This window comes from Lupinus angustifolius, chromosome LG20 (genome assembly GCF_001865875.1).
Source record: "Lupinus angustifolius cultivar Tanjil chromosome LG20, LupAngTanjil_v1.0, whole genome shotgun sequence".
NCBI lineage: Eukaryota > Viridiplantae > Streptophyta > Magnoliopsida > Fabales > Fabaceae > Lupinus > Lupinus angustifolius.
The window spans coordinates 6,871,373-6,888,132 of record NC_032028.1 but is presented as its reverse complement, the minus strand read 5'-3'; the positions used below and the strand labels follow the sequence as shown (position 1 = coordinate 6,888,132).

Genomic DNA, 16,760 nt, shown 5'->3' with positions numbered 1-16,760 from the left:
ACGTCCCGACATAGCATTTGTTGTGGGAGTTTTGGGCAGATATTTGAGTAATACTGGAATGCATCATTGGAAGGCAATCAAACGTGTTATGCGTTACTTGAAGAGAACAAAGGAGTACATGCTCAATTATCGGAGGTCAGAGAATTTAGAGATCATTGGATACTCTGACTCCGATTTTGTTGGATGTCTAGACAATAGATACTCCATCTCTAGATATGTGTTTGTATTGGCTAGAGGTGATATCTCTTGTAAGTCTGCGAAATAGACGCTTATAACTCCTTCAACCATGACTGCAGAGTTCATGGCTAGTTTTGAAACATCAGACGATGACATATGGTTACGGAATTTTGTCACTGGCTTACGTGTGGTCGGTGGTATTGAAAGACCATTGAGGATTTATTGTGACAAAAAGTATGCGTTTCTTTACTCCAACAACAATAGGAGTTCTACAAAGTCAAAATTCATTGACATAAAGTTTATGGTTGTTAAAGAAAGTGTTCAAAGTGGACAAGTTTCCATAGAACATATATGGACAAATTTTATGCTAGCTAACCCACTAACTAAGGATTTGGTACCTAAAGTCTTTCATGAGCATGTTGCTCATATGAGTGTTGTTCCTTAGGGTACCTTTGTTCAGTGGGAGTCTATATGTTTTATGTTTTGCTTTGGATATTATATACAGTTTTTATGCATAATAAAGTTGATGGTTTATTGTTTCATTTTGAAATTGTGCATTGTAACAATTGTGTTGCAATTAAAGACTTTGGATTGATCTCACTAAAGAATAAAGAAGGACCAGTTGGAAATAGACATGTTTGAGATCACATTGCATGAAATTTCCATGTCACTCATCCATATTTGATCTATGTCATTGAGTATATTAATATGGTGATCATCGTGGTCGAGTCACATTTAAATGTGATGCAAGTTGCGATGGTTCCATAGTTGATATATGAGATGGACCAAATTGTATTAAGGAGAAGTCTAAATGTAAATATCATACGGATGCGTTCCTAAAGAACCTGTGATATAATTGTTTCAGGAAGATATGAAGCTCAAGTGGGAGATTGTTAGAAATTTATAATTTCTAATTAAGGTGGGCATTATATATTTGATACAATGATATCAGCTATTTATTTATGGGGTTACATTATAAGTTATCTAATTACTGGCTCCCATTAGATTTATAAAAGCTAATAACGGATATGGGATTAATGGGTGGGTACCCATCAGGTTAACTCATATGGGATAATGAGAACCCTATAAGTTAACACATAAGAAAGGTTATGGTCCCCAACAAACCAAATCAAATTAAGTTTTCTCCTCTCCCCATCAGAGTGAAAATGCAAGTCCCAAGAGGAAGAAGGGATTTGGTTGAGGAAAGTCATCATACTACAAAACCTCTTTCATAAACATAGATCAAATGAGCACATTCAGGAACATGGATTCAGGTATGACATTGCACCCTTTGTTTCATATATGTGTGTGAGAATCATGAGATTCAAGATTATAGGATTGGTATTTCACCATTCATAAAGAATTACCAACAAATCTAGCTTTAGGCTAGCTTAGGTGATGTGTCTAATGGTGGTGGAGTGAGGAGATTTGGCGAGTGATTTAGGGGATTATGAAAGCTTTGACTTTACTTGTTTGACAAGTCATTGACCCATGATGTGATTAATACTCCGACATGATTGATGTGATGTGATTTCACAATTGAAGTTGTTCTCGAGTGTTACCAGGTAACTTTGTCCGGAAATATACGATCTACCGATTTAGGTTTTTTGCCAGAAACATCGAAACTTGAATTTCAAGGTGAAAAATACCTAGAAATGAGTTACAGACAATATGTGTGTCTATTTTGACTAGAAATAATATTTCGAAGCCAACGGTGAAAACGAAATACAATTCCGAGTTAAAGAACTCAAAAACTGGGCGAAAACTCGATAAAACGATCCGAAATCGTCTCAGAGACTTTTATTCTCCAAATTTTTTGAAAAAATAGGGAAAGCAAGAATATTATAATATAAGACTAAAACTCAACTAAGTTTCAGTCTCTAACATTACTGATTAATTTATATAATTAATTCATTAACAAATAATTACTTAATTAAACGTGCTCGAAAAAACACGGTGTTACAATTCTCCCCAACTTATAAGATTTTCGTCCTCAAAAATTAAACGTACCTTCTAAGAAAATAGACGGGAAATGATTCCTTCATGCCACTTTCGACCTCCCAAGTAGCATCTTCATTCGTTTGACTCCAAATCACCTTAACTAAGGCGATTTTCTTGTCTTGCAGAGTTTTCACACTCCGATCGGCAATTCTCAACGGAAAAGTCTCATAAGTGAGATTATTCTTTAGCTGAATTGAGTCGGGTTTAATGATATATGACGGGTCACTAATGTATTTTCAGAGTTGGGACACATGGAAGACATTATGTAGGTTTGACAACAAAAGGACAAGGCTAGTTGGAAAGCTACCGATCCGACTTTTCTAATGATTTGGTATGACCCTATGAACCTAGGAGTAAGCTTATGGAATTTAAGCACTCTGCCAATGCCAGTTGTTGGAACCACCCTCATAAACACATGATCTCCTTCTTCAAAGCTCAGAGGGGTTCTTCTCTTGTCATAATAACTCTTCTGTCTACTCTGTGCAATCTTCATGTTTTCCCTTATCATTCTAATTTTCTCCGTCATCTGGTGAACCACACCATGTCCTAACAGTAGATTCTCTCCCGCCTCAAACCAACATAGGGGTGTTCTACACTTTCTGCCATAGAGAGCTTCGTATGGCGTCATCCCGATATTGGAATGAAAACTATTGTTGTAGGTGAACTCAATCAAATGTAGGTAGTCAGTCCAGCTTCCCAAATGCTCCAATAGGCAAGCTCTGAGAAGATCTTCCAATGATTGAATGGTCCTTTCTGATTGACCATCAGTCTGTGAATGGTAGGCTGAACTCATACTCAACTTGGTACCCAAAGTTGTTTGCAAACCATTCCAGAACTTTGAGGTAAAGCACGGGTCTCTATTCGAGTTGATATTTGTAGGAATACCATGCAATCAGATAATCTCCTTGATGTATAACTCCACCAGTTTCTCCAAAGAGTACTTTATGTTGATTGGTAGAAAGTGAGTTGTCTTCGTCAAACGATCCACTATTACCCAAACAACATCGTATCCCTTCTGAGTTCATGGAAAACCATTCACGAAGTCCATTGAAATGCTATCCTATTTCTAAACTGGGATATTCAAGGGTTTAAGTTCTCCACCGTGTCGCTTGTGCTCAATTTTCGCTTTTTGGCACACCAAGCAGCATAAGACATACTCCGCTACATCCTTCTTCATACTGGACCACCAAAACATCTTTTTCAGGTCCTGATACATCTTGGTAGCTCCAGGATGAATACTTAGCTTGCTTTTATGAGCTTCGTCCAAGATTGCCATTCTTAAATCGGGATCTCTTGGCACACAGACTCAATTCTTGCATTTGAGTACTCCGTCAGTTCCTTCCTGAAATTCCGGAGCTTTTCCTTCAGCCAACAAGACTATCTTCTCTTGTAGTTCTAGATCGAACCTTGCAAACCCTTCAGTTGTTCCAGAAACTCATTCATTACAGTAAGCATACCTAAACTCAAACTTTTAGGTCTTATTTGAACCGCGAGACTTAAATCCGTGAAATCCTCTATCAATCCCATTTCTCTTACCATCATGGTCGCCATATGTGGAGACTTTATACTCAAGGTATCAGCCACCATGTTAGCTTTTCTGGGGTGGTACTGAAGATCAAAATCGTAGTCCTTGAGGAATTCCATCCCTCGTCTTTGCCTCATGTTCAGTTCCTTCTGGTCGAACAAATACTTCAAGCTTTTATGGTCGCTGAAAACTTTGAATCTCACGCCATACAAATAATGTCTCCATATCTTGAGAGCAAACATGATCGCAGCTAGTTCCAAATCGTGCGTTGGGTAGTTCTGCTCATATGTTTTCATTTGTCTTGACGCATAAGCCACTACTTTCCTTTGTTGCATCAACATGCAACCTAAACCTTGCTTTGATGCATCGCAATACACATTGAAGTTTTTGTTTGGGTCTGGAAAAACCAACACAGGCGCTATGGTCAACCTTCTCTTAAATTCTTGAAAGTTTGCTTCACACTTCGTCGTCCAGACAAAGGGTTTGTCTTTCCTCGTTAGCGTAGTTAGCGATAAGGCCAACTTCGAAAATCCATTGATAAATTTTCGATAATACTCCTATTCCAAGAAAGCTTCTTATCTCCGTCACTGACTATGGAGAATTCCATTCCATTACTGTCTCCACTTTCGCATGATCTACAATGATTCCTCCTTTCGATATCACATGCTGAGAAAATGCACTAACTCTAACCAAAACTCACTCTTTGATAGTTTGGCATAGAGTTGATTGTCCTTCAAAATTTGAAACACCACTTGCATATGCTCGACATGTTCGTCTTGATTCTTTGAATAAATTTGGATATCATCGATAAACACGACCACAAACGTGTCGAGGTATGGATGAAAAATCCTGTTCATGTAATCTATGAAAACTGTAGGAGCGTTTGTCACACCAAATGGCATTACAAGGTATTCGTAATGGCCATAACGCGTCCGAAAAGCTGTCTTCGGAATGTCTTCTGACTGTACGCGTATTTGATGATACCTAGATCAAAGATCGATCTTTGAAAACACTGTAGCTCCTATCAGCTGGTCCATCAAGTCATCAATCCTTGGAGATAAGTACTTGTTCTTGATAGTCGCCTTGTTCAATTGTCGATAGTCGGTATGCAACCGCATGCTACCGTCCTTCTTCTGCACAAACAAAACGGGAGCACCCCACGGAGAAAAATTCGGTCTGACGAACTGTTTCCATAGTAGGTCCTTCAATTGTCTCTTCAATTTCGTTAACTCTAACTGTGCCATCCTATGTGGAGCTATATAGATTGGTCCATTTTCAGGAACTAGATTGATGGCGAACTCAATCTCCCTTACCGGGGGTAAACTAGGAATATCGTTCAGAAAAACTTCAGGGAAATTCCGAACACTAGTATACTTTGAATTTTTCCTCCTCCTTTCTTCTCCAACGATGCTAATAGCATGTACACTTGGGCTCCATCCTTCAAGAACTTCTCCATTTGATTCGTAGTTGTGTTTTTGGTTTTATAATGAGGTTCTATTGGGTCTTTAGGGTTGCTAAAGATTACCGTTTTGTTGAAACAATTCAAGAGAACATGGTTATTGGATAGCCAGTCCATTCCTAATATGATATCTAATTGGGATAAGGGTAGACATATCAGGTTTAATAGGAAAGTTCTGTTATCTAATACTATGGGACATTATGAACATACATTTGAAACTACGACAGGTTCATTTGTGGGCGTTGACACGACTAGATCCTAAGGTAAGGAAACTATAGGCAATTCTAATCGGTTAACAACATCATGAGATATAAATGAATGGGTCACACCTGAATCAAACAGTACAGATAAGGAAATCTCATTAATAAGACATGTACCTTAAATGAGATCTTCATCCTCATTGATCTCAGCTTCGCTCATGGTGAACACTCTTCCCTTGGCCTAAGGTCTGGCCGCCCGAACAACATTCACTCATTCCTTCTTCAGCTCAGGGCACACCAACTTGATGTGTCCAGGATGGTTGCAGTGATAACAAATAGGGCACTTGACACCGAAATGCTTTCCTTTGCACTTCGAGCACCAAGGTGGTGAGTTGTTGTTGGAGTTCCCAGCTTGAGAACCCTGATTGTTATTGTTGTTGTTGTTGTGGTTGTTGTGTAGTCGGAGTGACTTATGTTGATTTCTAGATGGAAACCCATAAGGTTTCTTGTTGTGGTGGAAAGGCTTCCTTCTGCCACGATTTGGTCCGAAATTCCTCTGAGGTCCGTAGGAATTTCCTTGAGGCATGGCACTCTTGAGTGCAGCATTCCTTGCCTTCACACTCTCCTCATAGATTCTGCATTTATTGACCAGAGTTGGAAAATCTGGTATCTGTTGATGAACAAACATCACCTTCAAATCTTGTTTAAGTCCCTCTTCAAACTTGGCACACTTAGACCTTTCATTTCCCACTTGATTATAGTGTGGGGCATACCTCGCCAAATCTTCAAACACTACAACATACTCCCCAACTCACATGTTCCCCTATTGTAGACGCAGGAATTCTATTTCTTTCTTCGTCTTTATGTACGCCGGAAAGTACTTATGTAGAAACCTATCCTGGAAAGTTGCTTAGTTGACAACTTGATGTTCATGTTCCATCTGGCGTTGAGTGAACTCCCACCAGTTCTCAGCTTCCTTCGACAGCATGTACGTCGCATAGGTGACCTTTTGCTCCTCGATGCACATTAGTGCCTGGAAAATCCTCTCCAACTCTTGGATCCAATTGGTAGCAGCATCTGGTGCAAATCCTCCTTCAAACTTAGGCGGGTTGCGACGACAAAACTCGTCCAAACCCTTGTACAGAGCAGGTCCTTGGGGTTGTTGTTGTTATTGTTGTTATTGATTCAGGTGATGCAAGTTAGCATTCACATTTTGAATCGCCACCGTCATCACAACCATAAAATCCAGATTTGCAATTCCACGTCAAGCCATCTTAAACCTAAGAACATCATATTTAAATATGTTACTCCTCTAATCATAAGTACACAAAATTCACGTCTTCAAAAGAAAAGCATAGTCAAACAATCATACAAAGTCACACAATAAAGCATGTAAGCCAACGGCGAAATCGGAATTCGATTCCGAGTTATAGAACTCAAAAAATGGGCGTAAACTCGATAAAACGACGCAAAATTGTCTCGGAAACTTTTATTCTCCAAAAATCTTGAAAAATAGGGAAAGCGATAATATTATAATACAAGACTAAAACTCAAATGAGGTTTTGCTAAAACATTACTGATTAATTTATATAATTAATTCATTAACAACTAATTACTTAATTAAACGTGCTCGAAAAAATACGGTGTTACACAGTAGATGTGTATATATTATAACTAATAGTCAGGGCCGACTCATGAGGATGTACATCAAGTACGCACCACAGAGCCCATAGTTAATGGGACCACCAAAAATATTTTTTACTTATACAACTAATTTTATATCTATATAACAAGTTTTTTATTGTTTTTATTCTTTTAAAAATTTATTTTGTCGTCAATTATTATTACTATACGAAATTTTTTGTTTAATACTTTCTTGATTATAATAATAATAATTTTATATTATCATATAGTTGATGTATAATTGAAATAAGATCTACCCTATAGTGAGAAAAATATTAAACCATTTAATGCTCATCAAGAATATCATCATATAAAAAGATATTAGCCTCAAATCCTCTATAAGTAACAATAATCAAGCCAAAAAAATGTATATTACGTTTTCACGATTTGTATGAGATATATTTTGTACAAATTTATTGCAAAAATATTACATAATTAAATTATTTGTCATTTTTATTTTTTCATCCCAATTAATTTTTAGTTTTAGTAAAACTTTAATATTGTTGTATTAAGACCCAAAAAATTTCCTAACACTATGGCCACAAATTGTGATGACAGGTACTCACGTATTTATATTTATATACATCAATTACATAATAAATGAAACTAATTAATTATAGAGAATATAGTAACTCCTAATTTAAAATATATTATAAAAATAAAAAAGAGAAAATATATATCAAATATTTAGTAGATCGAAGGAGATAAATTATTTTTTGATATGATGACAACTTTATTATCTTAAGGATAATAAGTATAACATGTATACGAGAAAAAAATGTACACGTGATAGTATAAGAATTTTATACACTATCATTCATCTCTAACTATCATTGATTTTTTCAAAAAACGTAATCCGAATGGATGGTAGATGATATAACGATTGAGTATAAATCTTTATAGAAACAATTCATGAATATAACACTATGTTTATCTGGATATAACTGCTATTTAGTGATCATTCGTAACTACAAGTCCTGTGCCTGATCATCATACAAGACTAAAGATCCTAGCTGTGGTTCTGTTCTGTTAATCCTTAAGGCCAACCGAGGAATAAATGTCTGAGTTGATTGCACGTAAGATTAAAGCTGAAGACCAAAAAAATGAAGATATACATAATATTATAACCATAAGAAGCCCTCAATCTCAAGCATTTTGGTTGATTTTGTGATCTATCTTACAAGACAGTTGGCAATGTAAATGAATACAAATAAAATGATGAACATTTATAATCTATACAGATGGAATACATGTGAGTTATTATATATAAAGCACGAAGTCACAGATTAAGCTGTGAAAGGTTTCAACTTTCAACAAGTGGTTGATGTATAAGTGAGTTGTGCACACACTATGCTATGAACTTGAAAGATTGGACAACCAAGGAAGCAATTTCTCATGGACTAATTCAGGCCTATCATCATGAGGACAATGTCCAACCCCTTCAAGAACAAAGAGCTTAACATTTTCTTGTTGAAATGGTAATGAAGAAAAGTACTTGCCAACAGGTCCATCAAGTGGAGTAAAAGTGTCTTGATTTCCCCACAAAAGTAGAACAGGCATGGAGATATTTGGCATTAACTGCACTGGATTAGGCCCTGGTGGTCCTGTTACAATGGATACAAATGCATCTAAGGCTCCTGGTTCATCTGCTGGTACCCTAATGATCTACATATAAAGAGTCAAAATTTCAGTCCTAAGTAAATGTTGTTCAATAAGAGAAATTACAAGTTTTAAGTTTTGGAGGTATCATACACACAAATATGTAACATCACAAAAATATAATATATTACTATTATATTTGGGGGATTTTAAATACATAATATACATAGAGTATTAAGAAAATTTAAAAACACAACTACCCCTACCCCTTGGAATAAGGATATTCTTTGGTACTTGAGAGAAGCAAGTGATTCAAAAATAGAAGGAAATACAACCTAATATGACACATGTATCATAGGAGGCTGTATTCCACTGTTCCCTTTTGTTTATGTATTAGTTGTCTCTTTAATACTGAATAGAATCCTTCCTCCTAAGTAGAATACTTTAGTTGCACAAGAAGAACATAATAGACTATCTTATTTTATCATATTTTTTTGTACTACCAAAGGTATTCTTCACCTTATAGGTAAGTACTAAGGAATTAATCCCTTTCGAGGTATATGACTGCCCCTTCCAACAAGTGTTGATCCTAAGAATCAAACTTTTGGTCTTTTGGTCTTTCTGGGTATCTAGTAAGACGTACTAGACTAACGTCTTGTTTGTATTATATCCTATTTTGTCTATGCACCAAATGCTACATTAATTGGAAACAAGTAAATATCTTAGTATTACCTCCACTAGTTCTTCATCCACTGCCTCCTTATTTCCATAAACTGAACTCAAAATATTCCTCAAGTTATCTCTGCATTTAGACAATGCAACTTTAAGTTCCCTCTAGAAATTTTGAATGAAATTATGGGCAAAATTAAGAGAATACCTCTGCTTAACACGCTCAAAAATTGCTGAAGCAATTCCCTTTTGCTTCAATAAAAAATCAATCAGCCAAAGCAAAGGTAATAATAGTTTGATCCTCCAATCATCAACAATTGCTTTGTTATTCATGCCACCAGAACAATTTAACAGCACAATTCCTCTAACAAGTGTTTGATTTGAATCTGGTTGGAGACTATCATGATTCACAGATAAAGCAAAAAAAGAAGTTTATGACATAAACTCTAGCCACTAAGGGATGCATCAAACATACCTGAGGCAGCAATGACACAAGCAAGACTTCCAACAGAGTTTCCTATTAGAACAGTTGGCTTCTGAATAACTTCATCCAAGAAATCTAGGATCAACTGTTTATAGTGATTAGTAAAAATACTAGGTACTAGGTAAGTTTTCAATGCTAGAGAGTGGAGATAGATGCTGTCCAAATAAGTGTTCAACAAATAAATACCTGAGCCCATGTTTCCATGGTATATGAAAAGTTTGGAGGCTTATCTGAAGCCCCAAAACCAAGAAGATCAATAGCATAAACAGTATAGTTCTGGGACAGTGTCTTGATATTCCTGCAAAAAGAATCAAACTTGTGAAAAAATAATGTGGCCTTCCATATAGTTCTGGTAAGAGACTGATTTTTAAACCACATTGTTGAAATATTTTGGGTTAATATTATATTGGGCTAGTAACTAGTTTAAACTCACTTACCTTTTTCATAATTTCCATGATTAAAACAGAGGTAAAATAGATTAGTTGGTTAGGAGTGATGTATACTTAAATCTATTATATTTTGTATATAACAGGTTAGTAATTCAATTCATTCAAAAATTTAAATTACTTGACAAAACATGAATGATTAAATCCTACAGTGGTCATTACAACTTTAGAGGATACTACAAATAGAGTTGTGTATATTTTGAATTTATATCATATTAGAATTTTTTTGCAAGTGTGTATAGTTGGAGAACCAAAAGCGTGATTGGAATATTGCATAAACTAAGTAAGAAAAGTAGTTTAAGCGAGTATAGTTGCAGAACCAAAAGCTTGATTGGAGGGTTCTAAATTTTAATGTTTAATATATCACCATCTTCTTGACACAATAATCCATTACTTACTCACTTTACATGCATTTATTTTGCTATCCAGTTATTTGTGGCTAGCAATATACAATAAAAAAGTGATAAAGAAGGATAATATCTTTAAAACAAAAAATGGGTGGATGAGAAAACAACATGAAGAAAAGAGATAACACTAACACATATCTTTAGCTATAGTCCAAGCTAACTTACCTGCGCCAATGAGGAATAGAAGCACCAAAACCATGAACAAGTAGCAAAGGAGGATAATTGGTTTGCAACTTCTGAGATGAATCTGCATCAGAAGAAACAAAATAATTGATTGAATATTGTTCCTTCCATTTCCATGTAAGGCACTTTTTCTTTATATTTTCCAACCCAGAAAGAGATTCATCAGCAGAAGCATAAGATTCTGTGGTAGTTGTAGCATTTGATGCAGAAGAAGAGTTTGTGATGAGATTGTGTCTGTGTTTACCACCTTTGTTGAAGTTGTTTGGACGGTGATAATAAGTAACAGGACTGGTCCTTGTTCCTTTGATTGTTGTGGAGATGAAGAAGGCTTTGGCGTTGAGGTTTTCAACGTGTGAAGAGTGTGTTTGTGAATGTAGAAATCCAACTGAATGAACAGCACTTGTTACTTCCATTGTTGTTGTTAATTGCTATGTCTTGTATTCGTTCGTTTGTGTGGTATATTTTTCGTGCCTAAATAGTTTTAGAAACAAGTTAATCAACATTCTGTCCCTAAAAATAAAATTGGAAAAGTTAATTAAAATTTAACAAAACTTAAAAGGCCAATTTAAATGGATAAAGTTTTCAATTTTTTTTTATTTTCAAATAATATTTAAATAAACAAAAGAAATTGAAAAAAAATAGATATATTATATGAAGTTGAATAAATTACATGATATTATAATTTTTTAAGCCATTACAAATTATTTATATACATATGAATAACTTTTATGATAGTTTTTTAATAGTGGTTCCGACTAACAAAACTCATTTGAATAAAGTCTCGAGATGTATATCGATAGAGAGCAAATGTTATGTTCTTCGGTAAGGATGAGAAGCATTACCCCAAGTGGAATTCAGAATTCAAGAAAAAGGGAAAAAAATGTAACCAATATCAACTTGATTAATTGTTACCTATAAGGAAGCGATACGGTTTCATATAAATCAAACTTCATAGTGATAATTAAAGTGTTACATGTATATCATTCCATTATACATGCATTAAAAATGTCATCACATTGTTCATGCATCATTTGCAATCAAGTTATCATATGCATGCATAATCAAAGCTTTTGACACTCATTGGGGTCATCTATCATTTTGTGACCCAAGATCGGTCATTATTTGTACGTTATTATGATCCTCTTTGCACCTGGCTTTCAGGGACTCGTTTTAGTGCCCTCGCCCCTAGTGGTATCATTTTTCGACCCATAATTTTTCATTATATGTGTATTCTCGTGGTCTTCCTTGCACTTAAACCCACAAGGTCTAGTTTTATTGCCTTCGATCCCCACTAGTCTCATTTATCATTTTTTTGACATAGAGTTCCTCATTACTTGTGTAATAATGTAATCCTCCTTGCACTTCGGCCCACTAGATCTCATTTTAGTGCCTTCGACCCCCATTGATCTCATTTATTATATTTTAACCCAGAGTTCCTCATTATATATGCGTTCTTGTGATCCTCTTTGCACTCGGCCCTGAGATATTGTCTTAGTGCCTTCGAATCTTCGATCCCCATTGGTCTCATTTATCATTTCTTAACCGAGAGTTTCTCATTATTCCTGCATTCTTGTGATCCTTCACTTAGTACCTTCGACCTCCAATGCTCTCATTTATCATTTTTGACCTAGAGTTCCTAATTATCCGTGCGTTCTTGTTACTCTCCTTACACTCGACCCATGAGGTATCGTTTTGGTGCCTTCGACCTCCATTAGTGTCATTCTTTTATTTTTGACTAAGAGTTAATCATTATCTGTATGTTCTCGTGGTCATCCTTATTGCACTCTAACCACCCCTATGGTCTCATTTACCATCGTATGAACCATCACCTTTGACTTTTGTGATCTTTTTTACCATACTAATCTTGAATCTTGAGTAGTCGTGTTAACTTGAAGTCACTTCGTATGGTGTTATAAGGAGATTAGTTTATACAACCTAAATCAAAATTTTGGAACCTGCCAATATGTGTGGTTCCTTCATTTATGTTATTTTTCATGGGAAATGATTTATTTATTTCAAAAGTAAGTTTTAAAAATAAATTGATGACTAAGTTTTAGGAATAATTAGATTTTCCTATGATTGATGACTAAGATAAAATACAAATTTTAAAAGGAAAATGTAATAAAATGGAGCATTCTGATTAACTTGGAATATGAAGTGGGACACCATTTGAGACGAGTAATCTCCATTATATCAACCAAACAGAAGTAGCCAACAACCCTACCCAAAGTCTAACAAGCCAAAATAATGTATGGAATGACAATCTAACAGTTACCTTTACTAACTGCCATCACTATATATACCTTCCATTTTATTTGAAAATCATGAAATGTCAAACTGCAATATCATACATGTTTCATTCCTAAATATTATATAAGTATCCCATGCCAAAGAACACCCGACTAGATTATATGAAGACATGATTAATGAGGGTGCAACCATTTTTTAATCATTTATCAAGTCCAAAATAAAACAATTTATCAAGAATAACATTTCATTCTGAACAATTTATTCAGGTCTTATTTATGAAAATGCTTCACCGAATAGCCAAAAAAATTGTCACCACTAAATTATAGGTGTGAAATGGGCGTTAAATTCTAATTTCATTGTTAGTAATTTAAAATTATATGTATATAAGGACCAATTTTACTAACAATTAAGTTTAAAGAGTAATTAAGGAAAAAATAGTTTATGATATCTTCTTGCAAAATATATAAAGTTTAAGTGAGTTTTGTGAACTTTTCCCTTCTTTTTAATAAGCAACTTTTGATTTGGTTAAATATTTTCTAATATAGCAACATATTACAACATAAAAGTATTTCCATATTTTTTTATGATGACATCTTAGGGAATGATCAGAATATTGATAGTTTTTTTCAGTGAAACAATATTTTGGATGAACATTTTCACAAATAACTTTATCTCAATCAACTTACACAAATTGTGGTATACTCTTTCTTTTTTCATTTTGTTAATGGCTATGTAAGCATGTTGTTTTGTTTTTTTTATGCTTTAATATTGAATGCTAAAAGAAATATTTATTTTGCCTTAATCAATACAAACATGTACTCTCATGCTACCAATTATTAACTTTTAATTTAATGAATGTGTTCCTAATAAAAAAATTAAAAATTACTCTAATGTTGCTTTTACATTTTTTTTTGTGTTTGCTTGTTTATTTTAAGGTTATTAATTAAGAAGCAAAGGACACCAAAAAGAGAAGCATGATTGAGGCAATGATGGATAAGCATGAAAGTTATATAAATGTTGATATGAATCTAAAACTGTCACCTCTTCAAAATATGGTGGTACATCAAAGGATGGCTTTACAACATTTATTTAATTCGGGTGTACTCGTAACTCGTTGTTGCATGTGTGCAATGATAAAGCATTCTCTATTTCTCTTCAAATGAATGTATCAGATGAAAAACATTGTCGTAACAAAAGCTTTAGATGAGAATCAAGACCAAACTATTCACCCATCCACATAAATACTGTATCTTTCTTTGGGATTCTGCTCAGGTTATTTGTTGTGTTCACAACTCTAATATATATATATATATATATATATATATATATATAAGAGGAGTGATTTGTTTACACTAAAGTTAAGTTATACTAGTTATACTCAATTTCAACCAAACATTTTCTTAAATCCAACGGACCAAATAAGTGAATGAAATAAATTCTTAAATAACTTTTAAGTTTCATCAATTTGGTGAATTTAAAAAAATGAATGAAAGAGGATCCCTCCTATCTATATTATATTACATGTTTTTATCAAGTGTTTAAACTTATATCATCATGTTTTTGGGTTTAATAATTGTTATGGATTTTTTATACCAACATGTCACACTTCTCAAATTTATAGCATATAGCAACTGGACTCAATTATTTGTTATTTCTCGGTCAACTTTAATTTCGTTTGTAGGAGTTGGAATTATCTCGATTCCATATGCTCTTGCATCCGGAGGATTTTTTCCATGGTAGCCTTTTACTCAGGGATATTGATTAAAAGATGTATGAATATGAATGGTAACATCAAAACCTATCCAGATATTGGTCACCTTGCATTTGGAAAGATAGTTAAATTACTTGTATCAACTTCCATGTATACTAAAACTCTACTTAGTTATCACAGTGTTCTTGATTCTAGATGGTCATAATTTGAATAATTTGTTCCAAAATACTGAGATAAAAATGAATGCTTTATCAATTGGCGTAAAACATATATTTGTGATATTGATTAGCCTTGTAGAGATATAAGAAAGGAGACTTAAGTCATCCAACCACACAATAGGCAGAACTACAAGGCTAATCATTATCACAAATAGATGTTTTCCACCGATTGATAAACCACTTATTTTAATCTCAATTTTTGGAACAAATTATTCAAATTATCACCCTCTAAGATCAAGAACTCTATGACAACTAATTAGATTTCAATGTACATGGATAGTGAGACTAGTAGTTTACCTATCTTTCCAAATGTAAGGTAACCAATATCCGGATAGGTTTTGATGTTACCATTCATATCCATACATCTTTTAATCAATATCAATGAGTAAAAGACTACTATGGAAATAACAAATAAAAGAATTAAGATGGGTCATCCTCAGAATGCAAGAGCATATAGAACCTAGAGAATTCCAACTCCTGCAAACGAAATTAAAGTTGATTGAGAAAATAACAAATAATTGAGTCTAGTTACTACATGTTATAAACTTGAGAAGTTTGACATGTTGGTTTAAAAAAACTTTTAACAACTAAACCCAAAACTAGGATGATATAAGTTTAAACATTTGATAAAAACATGTAATATAAGATTAAAATGAAATACTTCGGTCTTGTTGTCTTGATAAACATGTAATATAAGATTAAAATGTAAATAAACTATGATGAAATAAATTTAAACACTTGATTAAACCATAACTATAAGATTTTAATATAAGATTAAAATATAATATAATAGTGTTTGTGGATGGATGAATAGTTTGGTCTTTGGTACTCATTTAAAGTTTATGTTATTTCACTGTTTTCCATATCTGATACATCATTTGAAGAGAAATAGTGAATGCTTTATAGAGAGAAGTCGAGTGAGGGAACATTTGAAGAGAAATAGTGAATGCTTTATAGAGAAAAGTGCTAGGATGGTTTGAGGGAATCTCCTCAAGTTTTAAATAATAAAAATATAATTTCATCATAAAAAAATAATAAAAGTGTTATTATATTTTTTTTTAATATATAATATAACTGTGTGATACTTACTTGATAGATAATATTTTTATATGTGTCATATAAGAGATACAGTTCAATAAGCCAAATAGGATATTAAAAGCCTACAACGAGTTCATATGACTTTAATGATTGATTTGACATAGTACTGAAAAGAGAAAAATTTACTCCATTGGTGTACCTTGACCGAAAAATTACGGTCTTGGTGCACCTTTTGAAAATATTACGAAATTGGTGTAGTTTTGTCCTAAATCGGCAACAAGGTTGCCGATTTCAACTATTTTATTTTTTTTATTCTCCTCCCCCCTAAATCGGCAATTGTGTGTGGGGGGAGGGAGTTTTCCATATATTTTATTTACTTTTAATCTCTCCCCCCCTAAATCGGCAATGGGGGGAAGTTTTTCAAATTAATTTTTTTTACGCTCCTCCCCTAACTCGGCAATGGGGAAGGAGTTTTTCAATATAATTTTTTTTTAAGTTAGTGTTATGTAATATTTATTTGTTTAAAATATTTAAAAAATGTAACTCTAATAAGACACAAACCATCAATACTTTGTTGAAACAGTAGTATTTAAGACAAAAATATATTACACTTGAATTTATTAATCCCATAAAAGTATAATGACGTCTGTGTGATGAAGTGCCACATGGAGGTGGTTTTCTCCTTCTTGGCGGTTGAACTCTTAATTGTT

At 33.9% G+C, this 16,760-nt stretch overlaps 1 protein-coding gene across 1 annotated transcript; it reads right to left on the bottom strand.

Moving 5' to 3' along the window:
* LOC109336485 (pheophytinase, chloroplastic) lies at nucleotides 8,188-11,333 on the bottom strand. The gene is made up of 7 exons (XM_019573105.1): nucleotides 10,816-11,333; nucleotides 9,984-10,095; nucleotides 9,789-9,882; nucleotides 9,522-9,699; nucleotides 9,377-9,446; nucleotides 8,383-8,710; nucleotides 8,188-8,352 (listed from the first exon to the last, which is right to left on the bottom strand). The coding sequence occupies exons 1-6, from the start codon at nucleotides 11,244-11,246 to the stop codon at nucleotides 8,399-8,401; spliced, it is 1,197 nt and encodes a 398-aa protein (XP_019428650.1). The 5' UTR covers nucleotides 11,247-11,333; the 3' UTR covers nucleotides 8,188-8,352; nucleotides 8,383-8,398.

What these genes read in the sequence shown, in the direction of transcription:
- LOC109336485 (XM_019573105.1), bottom strand. Translation starts at nt 11,246, where the DNA reads ATGGAAGTAACAAGTGCTGTTCATTCAGTTGGATTTCTACATTCACAA. An exon ending in TCTATTCCTCATTGGCGCAG is followed by an intron (nt 10,096 to 10,815) that starts GTAAGTTAGCTT and finishes TTCTTTTTGCAG; the next exon opens with GAATATCAAGACACTGTCCC. An exon ending in TTGTGTCATTGCTGCCTCAG is followed by an intron (nt 9,700 to 9,788) that starts GTATGTTTGATG and finishes GTCTCCAACCAG; the next exon opens with ATTCAAATCAAACACTTGTT.